Source organism: Spermophilus citellus (genome assembly GCF_964194105.1).
Source record: "Spermophilus citellus genome assembly, chromosome: 5".
Lineage (NCBI taxonomy): Eukaryota > Metazoa > Chordata > Mammalia > Rodentia > Sciuridae > Spermophilus > Spermophilus citellus.
This window is the reverse complement of record NC_138186.1, coordinates 71,790,617-71,814,658: the sequence shown is the minus strand read 5'-3', so window position 1 is coordinate 71,814,658 and position 24,042 is coordinate 71,790,617. Positions and strand designations below refer to the sequence as shown.

The 24,042-nt window shown below is 36.8% G+C and overlaps 1 protein-coding gene across 12 annotated transcripts in view; it reads left to right on the top strand.

Moving 5' to 3' along the window:
* DST (dystonin) overlaps nucleotides 1-24,042 on the top strand; it is a 435,613-nt gene that overhangs the window by 341,161 nt on the left and 70,410 nt on the right. For all 12 annotated transcript variants that reach the window (XM_081294333.1, XM_081294339.1, XM_081294338.1 and 9 more), the window contains 5 exons: nucleotides 774-973; nucleotides 2,442-2,937; nucleotides 4,121-5,592; nucleotides 20,176-20,337; nucleotides 21,643-21,813. In XM_081294333.1, the coding sequence (XP_081150459.1) occupies nucleotides 774-973; nucleotides 2,442-2,937; nucleotides 4,121-5,592; nucleotides 20,176-20,337; nucleotides 21,643-21,813 (2,501 nt within the window). The remainder of the gene's footprint in view (nucleotides 1-773; nucleotides 974-2,441; nucleotides 2,938-4,120; nucleotides 5,593-20,175; nucleotides 20,338-21,642; nucleotides 21,814-24,042) is intronic.

Genomic DNA, 24,042 nt, shown 5'->3' with positions numbered 1-24,042 from the left:
CTACTAGGTGATTCTAATGCAGCTCAAGTTTAAGCAACACTGGTGTTCACAAAATATGTTAAAAACCAAAATGGAGTACACCACTGGAAATGTAAAGGAGGAATGTAAAGCATTTTTGATCAATAAGTTTGGAGGTCATAAAAGAACATTCTGAATTATTACATCCCAGCAACCTGGGAGAGATAGCAGCCTTTGAAAGAAATCTAAAAGTCAGAAATATCCTCCAGTTTTGAGAGGAGTAAAATGAATTTTATGTTTTAATGTTGAGTTTAAAGGGTTGGTGAGATTTTTCTATTGGAACTTTCCAGCAGCTGGTTATTAATGAGTGATTTGAATAGGAGAGAATGATTGGGGATAGATGCACATTTGGCAGCCACTTGCCTAGAAAGGATACTTGAAGATTTGATACTTCAAAAAAGAAAATTAATGTTTATTGTTCTAGTAGTTGAATAAACAGATTGAATGATTTCTCGAAGAATGAAAGCTCTCAGGATCCTGTTGGCTTTAAGGAATATTCCACATTCCATATTATCTTCTAAAATGAGATTCAGTTCTTTTTATTATACTTCCATTGATATGCAGCCACCAGGTCCATAAAATCTGTGTCACTGAATGCACTTAATTGTTTTTAGGTTAGACCTTCAATTAGCTAAATAAGGAGAATTATAAGAAAGGAACTATGCCAAATTTATATTTTGAAAAATATCAAACAGTTTTCTTATAATTGTATTAAATATATAAAAACCAATACCAGTTCATCCTTTTTCTTTTAGATTCTAAGTGGCAAGAACTCAACCAATTAACAGTTGATAGACAACAAAAATTGGAAGAATCCTCCAATAATCTAACCCAATTCCAGACCTTAGAGGCTCACTTAAAACAGTGGCTTGTGGAGAAAGAACTGATGGTCAGTGTTCTTGGGCCCTTGTCAATTGACCCAAATATGCTGAACACACAAAAGCAGCAGGTGCAGGTGAGTATTACCTAATATCCCAGCTCAGGCATAGCACCTTGACTTAACAAGACAAATGCTTTCATTATAAACATGTTAGCTTTGGGCAATACGTGCTTTAACTGCTTTGGAGTGTCTTTGTAATATTTCAGATGCTCCTGAGACACCATCCTAAGATTAGTGGAAACTCCCCCCAAAGCTATGATTTTTAGAGAATGGCAGCTATAAGGCATCCCATCGTATGCTCCCTGAGCCCATGAGTGGACCAAGCCCCCTGATTATTTCAGTCATATTGTGGTTGGTGCAGACCCTGTTAAAAAAGGCCTTCTCTGAAGTATTAATGTGCTTATTTAATATTTTTATGAGAAGCTAGTTATAATTTTATTGTTTAGAAATTACTCCTTTGAGGTTTTATTCATTTTGATTGTGGTAGCAGATAATGAAACTTGTAAAACTCATGCAGTACGGTCCTGAGGGGGAGAGAGACAGAATAAGAAGGGGACAGGGAGTCAGGGAAGCAGAGAGGGAACTTGAAGCCTGTGTGTTAGGCTAGTCTAATTACAAAGTAGAAAAATCCACAAGCAGGGGTGGGGAATCTACAAAGTCAGACATAAATAGCAGAAGCTCCATTGTGATTCCAGTTAGATTTCTTCATCTGTGATCAGTGGCTTGAGAAAAGGGAGGTGATTACATGAGCTGAAAATACTAATAAGTCTTGGTAGTTTGGGTCACATGATCTAGTTCATATCTGTTCATAATCAAACATAAAACAAAAGATAAAAATGAATATCAGGGGGAAATATTTGTTTCTAGTCAGTCTCCCAGAGATGGATAAATAGAGATTAATATACAATAAAAGGTAGGTAAATATACTAAAAGAAAGAAATTCTGGGGTCATTCATTTTATAATGACAGTCATGTTGAACCTCTGTCTCCTGAGCAATTTGATTTTCTAACATTATTATAATAGACTGTAAAAAATAAATCTTTAGTTTTAAAAAAATTTATAAATTGTAAATCAGTGCATCATGAGCATGACACACAATTATAATTGCACATGTTCTCTAATGTGGAATGCTATTGAATATTTCATAAATTAGGCAAAGAGAAAAACATGAATAGGAAAAGATGAATGTGGTGGTCATGTGACATGAACTCGTTCTTGGCAGTGTTTCTTTTTGTGTGTGAAAACTTGAACATGTACTTTTTTGTTCATTTTTGCCCAGGCTACCAAAAGTATTTATGTTATTCTTCCCCTTTGGGAGATGTGATGATTTTAGATGAAGCTATCTCTGTGAAATATCATGACTGTAGGAATTAGTATAAGATAACTGCACTGCCCTTCAAATAAAAGCTAGGAAAGCAATACTAGGAAACAAACAAAAACTAGATTAATTGGTACCATATCTTCTTCTTTGAATGTTCAAAACTCTGTCTTCTATAATCAATTATACAGTAGTTTGTGTTTATTTACCCTTATTTACCTTAGATTCTGCTGCAAGAATTCGATACCCGGAAGCCTCAGTATGAACAGCTAACAGCATCTGGTCAAGGCATTCTGAGCAGACCTGGAGAAGACCCTTCTTTACATGGGATTGTGAAAGAGCAATTGGCAGCTGTGACCCAAAAGTGGGATGGCTTGACAGGACAATTGAGTGACAGATGTGACTGGATTGACCAGGCCATTGTCAAAAGCACTCAGTATCAGGGCCTGCTAAGAAGCCTTTCTGATAAGCTGAGTGAGCTGGATGACAGACTCACCAGCAGTGTGGTGGTGAACACGCTTCCTGATGCCATGAACCAGCAGCTGGAAACAGCTCAAAACCTGAAGCAGGAAATAAAGCAAGAAACAAAGCAGATAAAATTTGCTCAGGCACTCTGTGAGGACCTGTCAGCACTGGTTAAAGAAGAGTACTTGAAAGCAGAACTCAGTAGGCAACTGGAAGGCATCTTAAAATCATTTAAGGATATTGAACAAAAAGCAGGTTTGTCTGTCTTCTCTTATGATACATGTATTTCCTGGACAGAAATGAATATCAGATATTGCTGTTTCCAAGCTGTTGCCAATAATCCAGGACCTTAAAGAGCCCCTGCCTCATTGAGCATAAGTGAAGGGGTGGTTGAGCATAGAAGTGCAGAGAACAGTTTAAGGGTCAGGCAATTCCATTCCCATCAAAAAAAAATTAGCAAAACTCACTTAACGAAGGCTCATTGATCTGTGGTATCCCAAATTGGTTTTTAAAAGATGTAAACATTTTTGCTGTGTGACATTGTCTTATTTCACCTGGGGGAAAAAATAGATGAATGTTTTTCAAAAGGTTTTGTGTCATTTTCTTATTTACTATTACTTTTTCTGATTCTGCCACAGAAAACTTTTCTAGAGAAATTTCTCTTATTTCCCTGTTCTCCTCTCTCACCTACTGCAGCACTAATTCTGTGGCAGCTGTGCTAGTATTTGTCAGAGACACCATAGTGTGCTGTTGGAGTTCAGGAGGGTCTTTCCAAGGAAGGACAAACTTTTTTGCTATGTTTATTTTTGTTGGAAAAATAGTACTATACCTTGCACTTGGTAAATACTCAATTTATGTTTTTTAATTATTGGATGTGTTTATTGATTACAGCAATCATTTCACATTAAACTTTATTCAGTATGGAGACAGCATAATGTAACCCATAGAGACCACATGAGTTTATATCCTGACTTAACCACTTCAGAGCTGGAAAATCTTGGGCAAATAATTAAACCTCCACAATATGTAAAAGCCATAGATATGAAACAGTCATTGCAAAGAAGTGTTTTATTATAAACATAATCTAGACCTTGGCAGTTAGCTCCTCCCTATTCTGGAATGTAGATGATACTGGCAAAGCAGACCGTGTGCAGTGTGACCATACCATGCAGCTTGATGCGTTTGTACTTCCCAAATCAAGGCTTTTCTCCTCTTATGTGCCTTCTGCTTCTTGCCAATTGTCCTTTTTCTTATTGTTGTATTTACCTCTTACTTCTTCTTTCCCTCTGTCAGTAAGTTCACTTGTAATTCTTGTAGTCAGTGCTAGAAGTCCTTGCTTTTAGACAACTCTGCATATTAATTTGAAGATTTTTTTTACTGACTTTTCATAGATTGACACTTTGATGTAAAATAAACATGTCTGTGATTTTGCTTTCAGAGAATCATGTCCAGCACCTGCAGTCAGCCTGTGCAAGCTCTCATCAATTTCAGCAAATGTCTAGAGATTTTCAGATTTGGCTGGATACAAAGAAAGAAGAGCAAAACAAGTGTCATCCAATATCAGCCAAACTTGATGTCTTGGAGACATTAATTAAAGATCAGAAAGACTTCAGTAAAACTTTGATTGCTCAGTCTAATATCTATGAAAAAACCATTGCAGAAGGTGAAAATTTGTTATTAAAAACACACGGGTCTGAAAAGGCAGCCTTACAGTTACAGCTTAACACTATTAAAACTGATTGGGATGGATTTAATAAGCAGGTGAAAGAAAGAGAAGACAAGTTAAAAGATTCATTGGAAAAAGCCCTCAAGTACAAAGAGCACGTAGAAACTCTCCGGCCATGGATTGATAAATGTCAAAACAAGCTGGAGGAAGTAAAATTTTGCTTGGATCCTGCTGAAACAGAGAATTCTATTGCCAAATTAAAGTCTCTGCAGAAGGAAATGGACCAACACTTTGGTATGGTGGAATTACTGAACAACACAGCCAATAGTTTGCTCAGTGTTTGTGAGGTAGATAAAGAGGTTGTTACAGATGAGAATAAATCATTGGTCCAGAAGGTGGACATGGTCACTGAACAACTTCACAGTAAGAAATTCTCCCTGGAGAACATGGCCCAGAAGTTTAAGGAATTTCAAGAATCTTCCAAAGAAGCTAAAAGGCAGCTTCAGTATGCAAAGGAGCAGCTGGATGTCCATGACTCCCTGGGACCCCAGGCTCACAGTAACAAATATCTGACCATGTTGCAGACTCAGCAGAAATCACTTCAGACTTTGAAGCATCAGGTGGATGTGGCCAAAAGGCTTGCACAGGACCTTGTAGTAGAAGCCTCAGACTCAAAGGGAGTCTCTGATGTTTTATTACAAGTAGAAACCTTAGCTCAAGAGCATAATACACTAAGTCAGCAGGTTGATGAGAAGTGTTCATTCTTGGAAACCAAGCTTCAGGGCATTGGGCATTTCCAGAACACCATCCGAGAGATGTTTTCCCAGTTTGCAGAATTTGATGATGAACTGGATGGCATGGCTCCAGTGGGGAGAGATGTGGAAACATTGCAAAAGCAAAAGGAGGGCATAAAATCCTTTCTGAAGAAACTAGAAGCCCTCATAGCAAACAATGACAATGCCAATAAAACCTGCAAGATGATGCTAGCCACAGAAGAAACCTCTCCTGACCTTGTTGGAGCCAAAAGGGACTTGGAGGCCTTAAGCAAACGGTGCAACAAGTTACTGGACCGAGCTCAAGCCAGAGAAGAGCAGGTTGAAGGGACAATTGAGCGTCTCGAAGAATTCTACAGCAAATTGAACAACTTTTCTACTTTGCTTCAGAAGGCTGAAGAACATGAAGAGTCACAAGGTCCCGTTGGTATGGAAACAGAGACAATTAATCAGCAACTTAATGTATTCAAGGTAGGGAGTTCTTCATTCTTACTGAATGTTTTTATTATTAAGATAAGTTTTATAATTGGCATAGAAAGGTGATTACATATTATTTAGAATCTTCAAGAATGACTATAATACAGTGTTTGAGCATATGTCAGGATAATATTCAGATGCATGGGGCAGTTCCAAGCCTACTGGGGATTTGGACATGGAGGTCAGAGGGTGCCAGAGAAAGTTCTAAACAAGCCAGAAACTGATGTGGAGTCCATTTCTGATGTCATTCACAACTGACATTTGTAGTTACCAGAGCTGCATTTTGAACTCGCTACATTTTTCTTCAGTGGTGAATTATAGTCTTTTCCTTTTCTTTTATCTTGTCATTCTTCTTTTTTTTTTTAAAGAGAGAGTGAGAGAGGGGAGAGAGAGAGAGAGAGAGAGAGAGAGAGAGAGAGAGAGAGAGAGAGAGAGAAACATCTTTGTTGGTATGTGGTGCTGAGGATGGAACCCGGGTCACACGTACGCCTGGCGAGCGCGCTACCACTTGAGCCACATCCCCAGCCCTCTTGTCATTCTTCTTAATTTCTTCTGCAAACTTTTTTCCCTCTTAAAGTTCATATTTTTAACAGGCAATTTGGCATTTCATGTTGTAATCCTGATTTCATAAAACAAAGATCTTGGGGGTTCGTGCCTCAGAGGATTAGGTGTGAATTATTTTCATTGGACTCTATATAAGCTCCTCAGACCAAGAAATGCCTACCACTTGACCAGTGATCCTTAATGAATAGAACATTAGATTAAAATAGTGGCCCAGTTTCAGTGTCATTGAATTTGGCCTCCTTTGTTACAGATCAGAAGTCATATATTGCTTTCTGTGTCCTATATATTAATAATTTGCTACAGGGGTATGATATAAACCTTCACAATTGTTATGGGTCCTGGTTCTGATCTTGAGATGTGTTTTACTTTCTGGTGAGGGATGGTAAATATGTATTGCATCATTAGCACAGAGAATAAACTAAGACCAAATAAAAACAGGATTTCCAAAACTACAGATTGGGCTGAAGTATAGCTCGGTGCTAGAGCATGTGCTTTTAGCATGCCTGAGACCCTGGGATCAACCTCCAGCATCAAAAACAAACAAACAAACAAACAAACAAAAAAAACACACAAATTGTTTCCCATGGGAAATGAGGGTGAATCAAGTGAACTTCCAAATTCTATGTTGTTATCTAACGTTTTCTTTGCTTATCTTTAATAACATTTGATTACTGAATTTTGAAAAATAACTTTAGTGTAACTTTTTATTATTACTATTTGCCATTATTAAATGGCTTGAAGCCTAATTCCTCCAAGGCTTAAAAATCTGTGATTCTGTTTTTAGATCTTGATTCTTGAAGGCGAAGGAATTTCCCTTATTGTTGACTTGACTTCTTTCATTACACTGTCAAATTTTCATGTTTCTTTGCAAAACAAAGATTCCATATGAGAGAATTTGCTATTAGAAAAACAGTTTTATGGCTTCTTTAAAGACAGAAGACATGGCTCTTCTTCTGACAGAAAGCTTTAGAATTTTCTGTAGAATCCTGATAAAACTTTAAAATTCCTATTGAAACTTAACCATGTTCAGTGCCTTTGTAAGACATCATTGTGACTTCTCTGAGTTTTCTGGGAATTTGTGTAGAGAAAAAGAGTACCCTAGGGTGGTGGTATGGCTCAGTGATAGAGCCCTTGCCTAGCATGTGGAAACCCTGGGATCAGTCCTAGTAGTGCAAAAACAAAAGAAAGAGTAGGTCTTCCTTTCTCTTCCTTTCGTTCATGAACTGTAAGAAAGTGGGCAAAAGTAATAATATTTGGTGCTGCTACTGGTGGCTGCCTCCCTGTGTGTGTTTCTGTCATGTAGAGAACTGAAAGTAGGAAAAGCAAGAGAGAGGAGTTTTCTCACCATTGCACTGAAAGTGTTTTGCAAACTAAAGCAGCACCAAATAAGCTCATTAACATTAATAGCAGGAGACATTGTCTTGGTTGTTTGTGAAGAAAAATAGTGGTTATATCTCCTAAAATCAACCATTTAGCATGTTGTGCTCGTTTGTTTCCTGATTATTTTGGAAGGAGTTGGTTTATTGAAATTCAGTAATAAAGAATATCATAGATTTAGTGTCTTGAAATCCAGTGACTTTTAAAAAAAGGAGGGATTCAAGGGATAGATCATTTGTATATAATACATTATAGTGCCATAGGTAAGAAACAAAAATAAAAAGAATACAATTATGGTAAAGAAAGATGATAGCCTATACAACCAATAACTCCATTTGTGTGTGTGTGTGTGTGTGTGTGTGTGTTTGTGTGTGTGTGTTTATTTTAAAAAGCAACTACAGTAATTAACATCTATCATAGGCTAATTGTATGTCAGGCACCACCCTAAACTCTTCATATTTAACACTGCTGTCATGAGAGGGAGATGCTATTATTGTCCCCCTCTCACTTATAAAGAACCTAAGGTCTAGGGTCTTAGGTGACTTGCCCAAGGTCACACAAGTAGTAAGTGTCAGCTTCTGTGATGCTTTGTGTGGACTTTATTCATCATTTTCACATCTTATATTTTTCTCTGGGGAATTTTCACATCATCTTTGCTTGTAATCTAATTTAGGCATTTAGTAGCCAGCCATTGTTCATTTTAATCCCAAACACCAGGAACACCTACTTAAAGAAACTGTCTATCAAATTAGCTTCTATAAGAAACACAAGGTAAATGTGTGTGAAGCTGATGTTCTCTCTATATCTTGATGACGGTGGTGGTAGTGGTTGTGATTGTAGTGTTCCCACTACTACTGTGACTGAGACAGAACCAGACAGTCCATTGTCTTAGTGGTTCTATCTTTCTTAATTAAAGTGGCAAATTATCTCATTTACTATTCAATCTTGGTTGAGTTTCTTTGGGTCTTTAGTTTCAACATAGTTTTTTAGAAAGTTTTTTGATTTGTTGAGTGGAATGCTTTGTACTAAGTAAAAAGCTAGGTATTGTAATTTCTGATAAGGAAACAGAAAAGCACCAAAGGGCTAGGCCAGTTTTCATTATTGACTTTTTAAAATATAGTCCAGTTTGGCATTAATTCATCAGGTAGCTTTAATTTTTAAGCTACTGTCATGGATAACATTCTCTAACAGTTTTTCTTAATGCAAAATAAACTGCCTTCAGACCAGGACTGGAACTTAATAGTCATTATTCTGTTACTTACAAAGGATGCCTCACTCCTATTCAGTGGGAGCAAAATACATTATTTTTAACCAGGAAGACAAATTTCCCTGCTTCCATTTTACCCCTAAACTTTTGCCCAAGAAATAGCTGTTCATATTGACCTTAGGTTTTCTTGAAAAGACAAAATTCACTTATGTTTAAGGGACCAACTCAAATATAATGAAAACAATTGCTATTCTGAACAGAAGGCCCTGATTCACTCTCAGTGAAAACTATTCTGAAGATTTTGAAAACAAATTAGTGTTACTTCAGTTGGCTTGAAGTTTTTAAACTGTTTGATTTTGTAAGTTCTGTGGCCATATATGTTCCTCATGCTAAATACTGGAGATTGGACTAAGTGTGTCTAGAGTGGCAGTCTCTTTAGTCTTTAGACATGTTACAACCTTGTAGTGTTGATAACTCAAAGTACCATTTTTCTGCTTATACTTTGCAATTATTACAGTTAAATTCTGTGCACACTGTCAAAAACTTTGAATTGAACAGTGAATAGATTCTGCACATGTCCGGGAAGAAAGAAACTCCTTTCATGTTATCTTTGCCCCTAACTTCTGTTTGAAGGCCCCTGACTCGATGTTATTTTCAAATTGAAGACACATTTTTATTAAGAAATATTAACATTTCTATACTTTTACTTATCAAAGATATGTGAAATTGCAGTCTCTGGAAGGAGTATGTCCTTGTGATTCCTGTGATGCCAGTAACAGCCAATCAGATCTCCTGGTCATCATGAAGTAATCACTGTTACCATATTGAATTGATTTAATTTCAGGGAAGATCAAAGAAACTAGATGTTTTGAAGAACATACACAGTCACATTCTAACTAAATTAGTACCCCTCCCTACCTCTCTATCTAGGCCATGTTTTTTTAAAAAAGAAAATCTTACCTCAGACCCTGCTTTTACTATTTACTTCTGGCCATTCTGTTACTGCCCAGTTGTGATTCATTTTATCCTCACAAATGAACACATCTCTGGTACAGGGCTTTCTGAACTAAAGATTTATTTTTATTTTCAAAATGGAAATGGCATTACATAGAGCAGAGCATTTTAAAACCAAGTTGAAACCAGAGACATAGACCAGAACACATGCCTGATTTTACTGTAATAACTTCTGGTACAGGTGAAGTATTATTCAACGCAGGCATCATTATTTGAATATTGGGTAACTAAAATGCAAAGTATCTTGAGGCTCAAGAAGCCAGGCAGTTTGGACAAATTTCTTATTATGGTATTTTTTAAATAACCTGGAAAAATCTTTAATGTCACCATATTTATAAAGATAGAATTAAACTGTCCAAAGAGAGCATTAGTAGCAGTGTTTAAGTTGTATTCATATTGGTAGGTAGAGGTCAGTGAGGAATTGTTCTCTGCTTTTGTTGAGTACAGGGGAAAATTAGATAAAACTGTTTCAGAAAAAAAGTTTTTCATAGGGACAGTTTCTTGATAGACAAGATCTTTGTGAATGAGACTATTAGCCAGGGGGTTGTGCAATACCTTCCTCTGGTGTTTTTAAAGGTGAAAATATTTTTAGCATAAAAACTGTAACTAGATGAATGGGCTTTTGTAGGAAAGTCACACTATTTAATAAAGCACTTCAAAGTACCACTTAAGATTTTAGGATGAAAGAATACTATACTACATCTGCAGGGCAAGGCAGACATCCTCCTACCCCCATAAAGACCACACCTAGCTATTACCAGTCAAGGCTGATATGATGGTTAGTATTGTTAATACCTTGTACTTAACCAGGCATAACAGATAACTGCCCTCTTTCCTGTGTCACACAAGGACTATGCAGTGTTAATCTGGAAGGGCAGTCAAAAGGGAACCTGGCAACATGGGTCCTCTTTCCAGTTCTGCTAATGTACTGACCCTTCTTGTCTCATACATAGCCTCTCATAACTTCTATTGCTTGATTTAAGACTGAGGAATTAAAGTAGGTTGTTGAGGTCAATTTTAGCCAGAGAGTTTTTAAAAAATGATTTTTTAAATGTTTGCTTTTTTTGGTTTGATTTTAATTGGATAAATCTCTCTCACTATTTTAAAGTGATCCAAAAAAAAAAAAAAAGGCCCAACTATAATATTTACTGTCATTATCACAGGCCTCCTTTAGATAAAAGAAGGCCTTCATGATTTCTTTTATTGTGGAAAGTTGTTTAAGGGGTGTGGGTGCCTGGGTGTGTGTGTTTATACATATGAGAGGGAGAGACAGAGATAATTTGCATTGCTATTATGAAATTATACATTGGTTTCTTGATAAGAGCATTTGGTGTTTTTTAAATTTTTGTCTAGGTCTCTGATGACTTGTTAAAATAATAGCACAGAATAGGTAAATGCTGCAATTTTAAGTTAAGTAAAAAAAAAAAAAAAAAAAAAACTTTTGGAGCCATTAAGAACCAGGACACCCCAAGAAAATGTCTGTGCTCCCATATCCTCTTTTCATGCATCTGTAATTGTCTTCCTCTAAAGACTGTTTTGTTTCTTTAGCCAGTATTTTAATATGAATAACATTTTCAGATTTTGCTTGGTCTTAGTTTCTCTGAAAGAAACTGAATGGTATTCTTAATGTGTGCATTAGTTTCGTTTTCTGAATGGCTTTTAAAAATCCGAATGTTTAAGTATTTTCGTGTATATATGCATACATTTTAAATAATAAGATTCATATGTCGAATCACCTCATGGAAGATGGTGGGAAAACATAGTCTTAGTATTGTAGTAATTTACAGAAAAATAACAAGTACTTATTGAAGATATTAGCCAAGGTTTATATCAAGATAAATTTCCAAGATGAGACAATAAATCTATTGAGTGTTTCTAAACTTGTTTCTTTGTGGCGGAGTCTAAATCTTCTATTCTCTTTAAACTACTTTCCAGTGAAGTAAATAGCTATTGCATATTCATCAGCTGCATATCCTTGAAAACCCTTTAGTCATACGAAAAACTTCATTAGTTTGAAAACTATAGGATGCTTTCAGTTTTCATTAGCTAATGACTTATCTGTTTTAAACAGAACAATAGAAAGTGTTGTTCCTAATGCCTGTTTTTGTATTTGTAGTACAAAGCACAGATCTCTTGTTAGTTTATAATCTATGTTTCAAGAGCTATTGTACTACAAGGGACTTTTGGAGTTTTCATGGATAATATAGCATTTACTTACACAGACACTTTCCTCTTACTTTGCCTTGAATTTCTTAATATCTCCAATTACTCAGCTCTAAAATGTCCATGTTTGAGTTGATAAAATTAATCTTTAACTTTTCCATGGTTATTGCACTTAGTGGTAAGATTATTTTCAGAAAGTTTCCTTTTTAAGGACTTAATTTAACTTTAGAAATATAGAACGGTAGTATGGTACTATTCTGTTTATAATTCAGTTAGTATTGGTGTACTTTCCCCAAATCATCTGCTGTAGTAGGTAATTTAGCTGGATCATATCTACACATTAAATAGGGAAGATTGCATTTGAAAACAGCATTGTAGTTTCTCTATGTATGGAATAAGAGTGTTGACTGTTTTTCAGAAAAGCTTTGCTTATTTTATTGATTATGTATTTCTCGTGAAAATGTGAGCAATCTACATATCACAATTAATATTTGGAACAACTTAATTCATCTTGATTTTATTAATATTAGAGACAATAACATTTAAAGTGGCTGTATAGACCAAATAGAGAGGAAAAGATAAACCAGTCCAGTTCTGCTCTGAGTTCTTTTATTATCCAACTATGTCTTGGGAATGTGATTTCAAGTAACAGAGATATATGTGAATTATTACTATAAATCCCACCATGATGTTAATAGTACAGGTTTCAACTTAAATCAGAATATAATAAATAAATTTAAGTCAGTTTAATAAATAAGAGTTCAGTTGTTAAATAAGTGGCATATGCTTAAGCATATTCGGCCAGAGCACATTTTCCCAGAGTACTCCCTACTTCCAAACTGTGTCATGCCCATTTTTACATCTGTGTTCCCCACTCAGCCATAATATTTCCCCAGTGCTCACTTACTATTTGGCAAGATAGTGAGCACTATTTTTGTTGAATGGTTGAATTTATGAATGAATTATCCATGAGGTTTTTTTTTACCCCCTTGGCTACATCATTTTTTTTCTTTCTACATTTTTTATTGGTGCATTATAGTTGTATATAATGATGGGATTTGTTGCTTCATATCCATTCATGCACACATCCATAAAGTTTTTAAAATATTTGCCTACCTCAAATGTTAGGTTATATGTTGCTCTTAGCTTTTCATAAGGCGAGAATAATATTGTGCTAATGAGTCAGAGTCTAAGGTGGACTGAATTAGGGCCATTCTTTCTCATGAAAAGTTTCTGTAAGGACCTTAGAATGTTTAGAGAAAGTTACTCATGCAGATTTCATGGAAACTTTGTTGATATTGCCATGATAGGTAGCTTTTCCAGGCTTACATATCAAGATAGTGGCAGCTGGGAGTAAGATCCTTGGTGGTTACTAATTCCCAGTCTTGTGCTCAACCCACTGTTCAAACACAGAAGCTGTGTGCACATTTTTCTTTTTGTCTCTTATCAGTACCTCACAACAGCCTGTGTGCTTTAAAAAGCACAAAATCAGGTGTTTGTTGAAATATTTCACTTCTTAACCATGAAAAATGGGCTTTGATATTGTGATGTTAATGGATATTTCATACCTATTTTTTTCTTTGTAGATAGATGGTTAAATGCAATTTCAGCTTAATGATGGCTACATATTGAGTTGCATGATGAGTTACCTATAAGGAGTTCTGGTTACAAATATATTTTTAAATGCAACTTGTAGGTTTATAAAAAATAATTTTGGGGTGATATTTTCTCATTAACCATAAAAAAGTTCCCTCCCACATCTTTTCTATAGGATTACCAGAGAAAACATAAGGTTGTTTTGAACAGAACTGCCTTCTTCATTTGAGTGTCAGTGCTGTTTTGTTCACATTCTAATAATTGTTTTATGAGATTGAAAAAAGACTATCTGCCTTCATTTGTAACTATCTGCTACTCTGACGGTGTCACTCATTTCATAAAAAATAGATAGATTTTAGTAAATAAAACTTATCATTTCTGCTACAAAGGCTAAGGTTTGATTTGCTGAACTTTACTTTGAAATAATATTTTTAAAGGGTGTTTGTTCAGTAGTTAAAATCTGTAGAGGTGATTATTTTATTAGAGTCAGTTACTATGTTTGCCTGGACCCTGCAGTAATCTCAAAAGGACTACCTGGATGTTAGTAACTACAAATATTCATGTCAGCAGTGCACAGTGCTTTTAGGAATAATTGACTCCTGAGAACTGTTAGACTTGAACTTGGGCTTTAAAAGAGAATGACAAAACACTCCTTTTCAGTGTGATCTGCACTTTGATTGGCAGAGCCTGCTTAAACAAGTGATTCGCTGCTGAGAGTGTAGTTTAAACTGAAAGACCTGGGTAGCCTCCACCGCCTTTTCCTTTTAGGAATCAAGTGAATTGGGTCTCAAAATGATTTCTTCAGGGCCTCCTGGTGTCAGGTTCTGCTTCTGCAAGCCCTTCGGGTCCTTTCCCATTTTGAAGTATAGCTGGTGTAATCTCAGCAATCTCTGAACCCGGTACTGCCCCTCTCCCCAATCTCAGGACTCGTCCAGTTTTGCGCTGATGTCACCGCTTAGCTGTTGCTTTGCAGCCTCTCTGGCCTCAAGGTACCTCCCACTGAAAGTGCTCTCTGTTGGGGAGGAGGCTAGGAGTCGGAGGAAAGATGACTGCGAAGTTAAGTCGCGGGAGGGCGTAGCACCGGAGCTATAGAGCAAGCCGAGGTCTGGAGCAGCCTGCAGGCTCAGGGACTTAGCAGATGTTGCGTGAAGAGAGAGGGCATTGCTGGGAGCGCCCTGGCTCGAGAGGATGCCTGCCCAGGACCCCGCTGCCCTGAGGAGCCGGGGACAACGCAGGAGCTCCCTGCTGGAGCTCCTTTTCTGCCGCGTCCACTGCCACCTCCCCCTCTCGCCAGCTTTAGCTGAAATGAAGACCCAGCTGCGGCCACAGCAGTTGGTCAATTTCAAAGGATAGAGTAGTGGCTTGGTCTTCAGCTGAATGTGAATTGCGCTGCCTGTGCCTTAGAGGAAGCCGCGGAGCTCTTCTTTTGCTGCAGTTGCCTCAGGTGGAATAAGCCTTCTTGAGGATCAGATAAGAATCTTTGAACTTTTTTTTTTTTTTAAAGAGAAGCTTATTATAGTACAACATGCTTTCTGTTTACTTTGAAAGGTTGCTGGATTGTACTGCTCTGCTCTGGCTGGCTGATATTTCCCCCGTGGGTAGTTCTGGGTAACCTTGAAGAAGCTTAATATGGGAAGAAAAACTGCCTTTTGAATCAAGATTATTTATAGTTATTGCCCCCAAGAGAAAGTAAAAGGAAAATTTAACTTTTTTACATAGAATTAACTTATTTTTCTCTGAAGACTTGGTCTGTGCCTTCAGCTGAACAATACATGGTCTCTGTTTGTCTTTTAAGTTTCTGAAACTTGGTTTATTTATAAAGGAGATGGAGTTTTGCAAGCCATCTTTAAGTGGATTACAGTTAACCAGAGCTTTGCTGAAATTAACATTCAGCCTGTTAAAATGCTTGCTCATTTGGAAATTTTAATCTGGAAACCTCAGATGCAAAATTAGACAAAAAAGGGAAATGGACTGACAATGGAATGTTCTGAGTGTTTGAGCCACTTTTAAGTGTTGTGTATTTCTGTGTTTTGGAGTATGTGAAAGGGAACTTTGGGGGCTGGGGAAGTAGAGGAAGGAGATTTCTGTTCTCTGTTCTTGATGCACTTTACTTTTTAGAATAATTCTAAAACCAACCAGGTAAAAGATAGTTGCATTAATACCGATGCACTGCTAATGACCCTAAGCACCTCATATATTTCGTGTATTATTTTAGTATGTGTCTTTATGCTGAGGACACTTCATAGTGCTGTTCAGAAGCAGACTTTTTTGCAAGATGCCCTTCCTTGTTTCTTATTTTCTGTGTCAAGAGCTGCAATATTTGTTTTGACTATCTACAAAATGGGGAAGCCACTCAGTAGACCAGACTGTTTACGTCAGAATCCTCCATGTGTAGGGAAGGGTGAAGAAGAAGAGGACTTAAATATTGAAGACTGTTATGTCCCACAGAGGTCAATCTATGACACTGTTAGACTAAATGAACAGATAGACTCTGGTTCAAAAGGTAGCCTGTCTTCCAGGCATTTTACAGATCGGACTTTACCCTACAGTCACAGAACACTGGATGTTAGTTCTTTATGCTCTAATGGTGCCCTTACTTCTTCCAGTGTATTTGAGTTGAGAGGTCGTGAAGCTAACAAACTAGATGAAAAGATGATCTTTGATGCACTCAAACTGAATAGTGACATCATTCGAACCACAGGATTACCCAAAGCCAAATCTCATGCAGAAAAGAAAGAGCATAGACGGTCTTGGCGAATGTTTGTCCCAGCCAATTTTATGGATTATGCAAACAAAAGTGAAAGCTCTTTTGTTGAACCTCCCGATATGTCAGATGGCGTTACGAAGGCCAGCAAGTGCAGATGGGGCACTAATTCTCTGACTTCTGAGGAGGATGACTCTGGTTTATGTAGCCCTCAAGCAGAGAGGGAAGAAAAACAGGGCATTTTAACTGGAGACCAGTCACAAATTAGAAGCTTATCTTCTGCTGAAGATATTCATATAACAGAACACTATAGGCCATTTTTTTCTGTTAATTCCATGAGTGAACAGAAAATCCCATTGCTTTCATGTAGAAGTGCCCACCCTGATGATAACTTCAAAATGATTTTGCATGATGTTTCTTCACTTGAGGAATCAAAATCTATAAATGATCAAAGGGAAATCCATGATGAAAATTGTTGCCTGCAGAATGATTTGAAAGAGAGCACTAAGGGTGATCCATTAATCATGCCAAAAGATGAAGAAAAGGAGTGCATTTCTAACTCCTGGGAAGAGGAGAACACTTATGGACCAGGAGAATCCCAAATGACAGCACAAAGTAGGGAACTTACAAAGGGTTTAGATTTCTCTCACACCACCCTGGAGGAGAGTGATGTAGATTGTGGTAGCACAAGTTTGGTAGAAATTGTGACACTGTCAGCACAATATGATTCAGAAGAACCCAACAGAGCATCTAAAGGGGAACTGGAGCCTCCCCTTTCTGCCCAGGAGATGGAGGTGACCCATATGAAGTGCTCCCTGAAATTCATGCCAGTAAGAAAGAAAGCAGTGCCCAGAAAAACAGGGACCCAGGCAGGAATATTGGACACAGTATGCAATGGCTTCCAATCAGTCCAGGTAATTAATGGAAATGTGATACTTTGCAATGCCAAACATTTATGATTCTGTTTCAGAGTGGTTACCAGTGTTTCTAGTAATGATCAAATTCAGTCATTTGTTTGAGATGTTTGATTAGCACCCTGTAAGATGCCAGCTATTGATAATTTGAACATTATAACAAATTAACTAAGGGACCCCTGTGTGGTTTTGGTTTGTTTGTTTGTTTGTTTGTTTGTTTAAAAAGAGGAGCAGTTTTTTCCAGGTGTTTGGGGCCCTGCTATTGGTTGTGCCGATTTTGGCTGTTCCCCTTCATTCAGAATGTTGTCACTGTGAATTTATGTTCATGTGAGGCTTTTGTACAAGTTGTGGTTTAAGATACTGCCATTTAAGGTCAGTTATATTGGGTATATTAAGCTTCAACAGGCTTAGTCATGAAGATCTGAACACAATATTATATTGTTGTGGTCTGCAAACTTCTCTACCTAAACTGAGGACTTTTTCAAAGCACTAAAAAATTTCTCTCAGAAGCTCCGCATGTGAGAGTAGAGAAGTCACTGTACTAGTTTCCCAGGCATTACAGTCCTAACTTCTTGTGAGTGGTGGATGAGGTAAGAAAGTAAAGGGTGCAACCTAGTAATAACTAGAGGTTGTTTGTCAAGCCTGTAATTTTTTTCTTGCCACTCAGATTGAAGTTCAGCTATTTTAGTACTTTTACTGAGCTCTTCTGGTAAACTTTTCCTCAGAGGTAATTTGATTTTATTTTAGGTTTCTCTGTGTCTGTGCTGTAGGTTAGTTTGGGGAGAGGGAAGTCTATCTTCGTAGGTGTCTTATTACCACTGAGAGATAAAGAATTTAGATAATATCAGAACAGTTATTTTTAAGTCTATGAAATAATTGCTTTAGTGATCCGTACCCTTTTCTTGGGTATGCAACAAATGGCCTACTAATTTAAAAGCTTAGCAAAGTGCATTTTCCCTGTAAAGGATTTGGTCCTTAATTTGTAGATGATAATTAATTTTAGGATTATATGCTTTTTTTGTATTTTTATAGCACTTTAGGAAATGACCCCAGACTCATCTAAATCCTCTTTGAAATCTATCCCTAAATTAAAGTCAAAAGCAGAGTTTAAGGCAATTTAGGAGAACATTATATTAGTTTGTGTGCGTGAGTCCTCATAACCAACTGTAAGAGAGGAGGAAACTTTTTTTCTGAATTACAGTGTATCATGAAAGTTCCTGAAATTAAGAATATAGCAATTTTTCTTGATGCCTCCCATTGTTTTTGTAAATATTTAAACTTATCCAAAGCTACTGATGCCTAGAGTTAGTAACTTAGAAAGTTATATAAAAAAGAAATAGAATCATTCTGCCAAATTCTATCTTGACCACCTTGTTGCAACTTTCTGTTGACTTATTTGGTAAGTTATATTTTTTAAAAAAATCATCAAAACTTAATTCTTTCCTCAGTGATTTGTGGGATCTTGTTTCTTTGATTATGTATAATTAATTTTTATATATAGTATTGTTATATAAAAACAATTAGCCAGCATAGAAATTGTCCATATGGATTTTCTGTGGAAAAAGCAGCTTGGCCTTTTAGCTAGAGGGGACTTTTACAGGAAATGATCAGTAATTTGATTGCTGTTCCCTAATGTACTCATTCATACAGTAACACAAGAGTATCCTGTGTGCTCGGCTTTGGGCCAGGGTTTGGAGAGTTTGTTTCCTGTGGCCTCTACATCTTTCAAATTTAATTTTTATATAATATCTGTAGATTTTTTTTCTTAATTGCTATTTTAATATTTGCCTATATTATGTTTCCATATATTCTGCTTAGACATTTATTGATTATTTATGTAGTGCCCTTTGTTCTAATAACTCAGAATCCCAAACAGTGCTTTATCTTAAAATCTGTCCAGAACTTTCCTTACATAGTTAAAATAATTGATCTTTCTCATGGCTTCCTCCAAGTCCTATATTACAAACATGGTATCTGTGAAGGAATTGATATATTTACCTCCAGTATTATTTGTTAAAGAGCTGATGTCATCTAAGGTAGAAATGTAATATTTCCATACTGAAAATAATTTGCCATATAATTATTGGGTGCATACAACATGCTAGGCACCGTGGTAGGCCCAGGCATAGAACTGTCATAAGGAAAATAGGCCAAAATTTGTACTTTCACAGAACTTGCAGCTTTTATTTAATACATTGCATCCTTTGCTAGTCACAGGTGACTGAGTGACCATAAGTTGGATGTAATGGAGAGGAGGTGAGGCAGCCCTGGGCAATTGCTCAGAGCAGATGCACAGGTAGCATTGACCAAAGAGGAACTAGACTTGTTGTGCCACTGATATGTGTGGTCAGATCCATGGGATGAGGCCACGGTGCTTCTTGCAAGCCCATGGATATTTTTATAGGCATGGAGGAGAGGAGGCTGAACTTGCAGAGATCTATGTTATTTCGGCACATACCTGTGTCTTTTTCCTTTCTCCAGCCCTACATTTTTGTTCCTCTGGCCGGCCATGTGTCTGGCCTCTTGGCCCACTTCATTGTCTTGCCAGTGATTCTTCATTTCCAGTTTCAGTCTAAAGCTTCACTTGTCAGCTAGCAGCACCCATCCTTATGAGAGCTGATGAGAATTCCTTGCCCAGTAAGGCTCATTTGACCCCATCTTACCAGTTTGTTTTTTAGCATTTTCTGTAAGCCTTTTGTTAGAGTTCAGTTGAGAAAGTAGGAAATTTATCATGTGATTATAATGAAGCAATAAAGAGAGGACAGATAAGACTGTCTTTTTGGTTTTATATATAATTTAATTAGAATATAATTCTTTAATATTCCCAAATTGGTTTGATATGCTACAAATGTATATGTTGTTTACTTTTGTACTATCGCTCCCAGGGTAGCTAAGACCTATGAACAGGCAACGGCAGTATCTTTACTTCTGTAATGATTGATAGTTCCTACTACCTAATGACAAAGTAAATGCTCATTATACATTTTGGTAGTTTGTAGATAGTATAAATCATATGATTATGGCCCTTCTAACTGCAGGTATTCCAGAAAGAAGAAATCGAACCCTTGCAGGTTAAACAGCAAGATGTAAACTGGTTAGGTCAAGGCCTTATTCAGAGTGCTGCTAAAAGCACCAGCACACAGGGTTTGGAGCATGACCTGGACGAAGTCAATACGCGGTGGAAGACTCTCAATAAGAAGGTATTTTTTTATTCCCTTCATTATCATTTTTGAGTAGCATTTATTGTAACCATTAATCATATTTATAGTAGCCCAACCTCCCTAAACATGTCTTTTTTTAAATTTAATGTTGCTATAAACTGCAGGGCCCAACTCAGGTGCCACAGGAGCTAGGTAGGGAACATAAATAAATAAGCTGGATAAAACAGGGTTTCTCCCTGCCCTTGCCTTGACTTTTGACAGAGATATAGCTACAGATACTGAACAGGTGTGATGGCAGACAGCCATGACCTATTTGTGACCCCATGTCAGGAGACCTGGTAGCTTCTTAATTTTGGTAAATCATCAACATACAGGGATGCAGGCCCATTGTTGCCAGATACTCTACTTACTTTCAAAAGAACTGGAAATTATGCTCTCTCTGTGAAATCTTCCCATTTTCAAATGTGGGTGACTAATTTCACACTGTAAGTGAAAGAAGCTCTGTCTCTCTAGCAGCCCTAGACCATCAACTCTAAATATTTTACCTATGAAACCTTTTAATAAATTCTCATGAGAGGAAACACTAGAAATAATGCTTCAGTAATCTTGGGGAAATAATGCTGACACACAGTGGCTCTTCATGTGACGTAAATGACCAGATTATTATGGGATGGCACTGCTTATTTAATGGTGGTAGTGGTTCTTATCATTTTCCCTGCATTGAAATCTTAAGTCATTGCTATGTCTTAAAAACTTTTCACTCTTTAGAGCCTGATTCATATTGTAGTGTTTCTTAAACACAACTGGGATGCATGTTGGGTGTAAATATATTCCACAGTACTTGCCAACTACTTTTTCAGTCCAAAAGGAGAGACTATTAGAAGAGCAAGAGGATATCTCTATGTAGGACATAGAGACTCCATTTACTAGGAGACAAAGGCCCTAGTTTATCAAAAAGAGACTCCAGAGCTTGAAGATAGTAGAGTTTAAGTGGATATTCATTAGTAGGAAATTTTAAAAAATGAATCCCAGCAATAATAATAAAATGACTAATGCATGGTTATTTTTAATAATTTAATCATTTATTGCTAATCACAAACATATTGGGCATTCCCAAAAGCTCAAAGATTTAATGTCCATATTGACTGGGATAAGAACCTTATTTTCATGTGTTACTTGCTAAAGTTGAAATCCTTCCCACTATAATTGCTTTGTGTTAATTTTAAGTGAAAAGTAAAAGAAAATTTGTGACTATATGGGAAAAGAAGCATGAAAAGGGGTAGCCGGCAGCAGATTTTATTTTATGGAAAGAGTAAATAAATTGAAACAAGTGAAACTTTACAGGTGGCTCAGAGAGCAGCCCAGCTGCAGGAAGCCCTGTTGCATTGTGGGAGGTTCCAAGATGCCCTGGAGTCCCTGCTCAGCTGGATGGTGGATACTGAGGAGCTTGTAGCCAATCAGAAGCCACCATCTGCAGAGTTCAAAGTGGTGAAGGCCCAGATACAAGAGCAAAAGGTAAGTTAATGATGCTTTTGTATTGTGTTCCATTTTAAATCCTAATGATGAGGGTAAAAATGTGCCTCCTTACTTATATTGATAGGATATCTTAGTTAACTGGTTCTTGCTGCTCTAGAGGTTATTTTGGTAGTCATTCATCCAATACTTACTGAACGTCTCTCACCGAGGCATTATTCTGGGGAGGTATCACTGAATAACAACCATGAAAATTCCTCATTGAGTTTGAAGTCTAGTGGGAAGGGAGGGATAAGGAGCGAGACAATAAACAAATATATAAACAGTGATAAGTTAGAAAGACAGTAATAAAGCCAGGAATGAGGGCTAGGAATCAGGAAGTGAGCAGCGATGAGGGCAGGAAGTGCCAGAGTGGGGATCTATGGTGTACTTTGCTCCTTTATATGGTAGGTTTATTCATATGAAATTGCCATTTTTATGGATTAAAAATACTGGCAGTTTCTTAAAGTTCAATGAGTGCTAATGAGGCAAATGTTGGATTCATTTATGCTCAGGAAGGTGCCACTGTTTTTTATGACAGTGCTAAAAATGTCCAAGGTGGGAAAATACAATCTGTGTAAGGATAACTACTCAGGACCACATGTACAGTTTTGGGCTTCTGATGGTAGTGGTCAGTTATGAAACATTTAATGACATTTTCAATAGTAATTTGTCAGCTATGAAATGAAATGACAGATGGGAAGGGGCCTAGTACATAGCACAGTGGTAAGTTTTCTCCTGTGGAATTTTTGAAAGGGAGTAGATTAATTTTAATTAATTTACTTTTTTTCATTTAAAATTCTTTTAAATTAAAATTTAATTATATCTTTCTATTCTGGCTTTGTTTTACTTAGCAAAGTTAATAATAATAATGTATGTTTCAAAATTACTAAAATTTTATGTGTTCTCAATACAAAAGAAATGGTAAGTAGGGAAGGTGCTAGATATACTAATTATCTTAGTTTAATCATTCCAGAATGTACACATACATCAAAACATTGCATTGCACTCCATAAGTATATGCAATTATTATGTCAGTTAATTTTTTTAAACTTCCACATTTAAAATTTATTGTATACTTTAATATCTGTATTTCATTTTATCTCTAATTTTTTTTAAACTAGCACATTGGGAAAGTACACTTATTAGAAATAAAGTTAGAGGTAAGGATTAAGGAAACATAACTGCAAACACATTGCATTTGTATGATTTTTGAATAATGGAACTGCTACTTTTTACAGTTTGATGTTATTTTCCCAGAGTTAATTAATGATGCTTAGCCCCCAAAATCTATTATTGATTTTGCATTTTGCTTTCTTGATTGCCAGAGGCTTTGCTATTAAAGTTTATCAGAAGTAATCCACTTCATTAGTTCCTCTAGCTGCCTAAACCACCTGTTATATATTTTGATTTATTTTTAAATTTTTTAGTTGTAGTCGGACACAATATCTTTATTTATTTTTATGTGGTGCTAAGGATCGAACCCAGTGCCTCACACATGCAAGGTAGGCACTCCTACCACTGAGCCACGGCCCCAGCCCTATACTTTGATTTTTATAATGACTCAAACCAGTGTTGAGAGTTCGCCATCTTTCCCCTTCTTTTTAAACATGCATTCCTCTTCCCTCTGGCCTTGGTGGTCTTTCTCAAAGTGTTCCTCTAACATTTTACTTCTTTAGTCCTTAACTGCCATTCAGGATCAGATTAAGGAAGCCATGAAGCACTTGGTGTGTTGCACACTTGTGCATTCCTCCTTACTGTCATACAGTGCCTGTGCATAGCAGTTGCTCAGAAATTGTGTGTTTTTCCTTAGGGTAGAGCAAGGTAATCCTTGAGTTCTGGCTCCCTGTAGCAAACATTTCATTTCAGACCTCTTAAAATGTGCCATTAGAATTAAATTGAATTTTGTTTATGCTGTAAAATCCTGAAATAATAATCTTATCTGGCCAGCTTTGGAGATTTCTGACATGTTCCACACTCTCTTCCCTTTGGAAATAATACTTAGAGGCTGTTTTTGAGTTTTCATACTCCTAACAGATCTTAGGAGCTAGTTGCACCTGGTAAAAGGAGCCAAGAGCCTTTTTTTTAATTGGTTGTTCAAAACATTACATAGCACTTGACATATCATATTTCATACTTTAGATTCAAGTGGGTTATGAACTCCCATTTTCACCCTGTATACAGATTGCAGAATCACATCGGTTACACATCCACATTTTTACATAATGCCAT